This window comes from Wasmannia auropunctata, unplaced genomic scaffold, assembly GCF_000956235.1.
Source record: "Wasmannia auropunctata unplaced genomic scaffold, wasmannia.A_1.0 LD273270.1, whole genome shotgun sequence".
In the NCBI taxonomy this organism is placed as follows: domain Eukaryota; kingdom Metazoa; phylum Arthropoda; class Insecta; order Hymenoptera; family Formicidae; genus Wasmannia; species Wasmannia auropunctata.
In genome coordinates, this window is record NW_012089620.1 from 1 (window position 1) to 1,424 (window position 1,424).

Genomic DNA, 1,424 nt, shown 5'->3' on the forward strand with positions numbered 1-1,424 from the left:
GTAAACATGTTATACATCCATATCATATTTTCTACTATTATCATATTTTATTTCAGACATTAGAAACGAATTACTACATAATCAAACATGCTGAACAAAATACCGAGTCTCCTTTATATTTTGAGTATCAATGTCATGATCATTTCGTTACATGGGCACTCAAATTATGGCAGCTTTAATAACAATGATAATGACGAATCAAAACTAACAAAATTACGAGAATCAGCTATTGATATAAAGAAACAGAAAAACTATTTAAAGCACGACCAAAATTGTTTAAATCAAGACATAATAGATACAACGCCTCAATTTGGAGACACATTTGATTTTGTAATAATTGGTGCCGGCACGGCCGGTGCTACAATAGCAGCGAGACTGAGCGAAACTACGAAAAACAAAATATTGCTGATTGAAGCCGGATCTCATGAAAACTTTTACATGGACATTCCCATAGTCTCTGCTTTTCTACCTTTGAACAATAATATCAATTGGAATTACGAATCTAAACCGTCCAACAGATACTGTCGTGGCACGAAAGGTAATAAATGCCTTTGGCCAAGGGGAAAAGTAGTCGGTGGCAGCAGTGCTATAAACGGTATGGTAGCTACTAGAGGAGGAGCCGAAGATTACGATCGTTGGGCAGACATGGGCAATAAAGGCTGGGCTTACAAGGACGTTCTTAAATATTTTAAAAAATTGGAAACAATGAATATCTCGGAGCTGAAGTCGGATACTACTTATCATGGTACTGACGGACCACTACATATCACTTTTCCGTCATTTCAAACACCATTAGCAAAGGCCTTTTTAAAAGCTGGTAAGGAACTGGGATACCCGTTAGTAGATTATAATGGAAAAAACATGATAGGATTCTCATATCCGCAAATGACAATTATGAACGGCACTCGCATGAGCAGCAATAGGGCATATTTGCATCCTATACGCAATCGTAAAAATCTTTATATGACTCTTCGGAGCATGGTGACTAAAATTTTAATAGATTCTAGCACAAAGCGCGCAGTCGGTGTACAATTTACCAAAGATGGTCAAAATATCTCCGTGTCAGCGAGAAAAGAAGTGATTCTGTGCGCGGGTGCTGTCGGATCACCACAATTGTTGATGCTTTCTGGTATCGGACCAGAGAAACATCTTAATGAACTAGGCATCAAAGTTGTCAAAAATGCGCCAGTCGGCGAGAATCTCATGGACCATCCAGCCTATTTGGCTGTATTGTTTTTGACAAAAAATGAATCGGGTTTAACACCATACGAAATTTTCAATCCTATTAATCCGTACATGGCGGAATTTTTAACAAATCGAACAGGACCATGGACGAGTCCGGGACATATCGAGACCCTCGCTTTTGTCAATACAAAACAACCACATAAACACATCGGTCTACCGGACATAGAATTTATGTTTAC

General features: G+C 38.4%; 1 protein-coding gene across 1 annotated transcript; it reads left to right on the plus strand.

Moving 5' to 3' along the window:
- Positions 1 to 61: 61 nt before the first annotated feature.
- Positions 62 to 1,418, plus strand: LOC105461995 (glucose dehydrogenase [FAD, quinone]-like; the record flags this gene model as incomplete). Its single annotated transcript, XM_011708517.1, has 1 exon — positions 62 to 1,418. A coding segment is annotated over exon 1 (1,331 nt), but the record flags the coding sequence as incomplete, so codon positions are not given.
- Between the last annotated feature and the right edge of the window lie 6 nt (positions 1,419 to 1,424).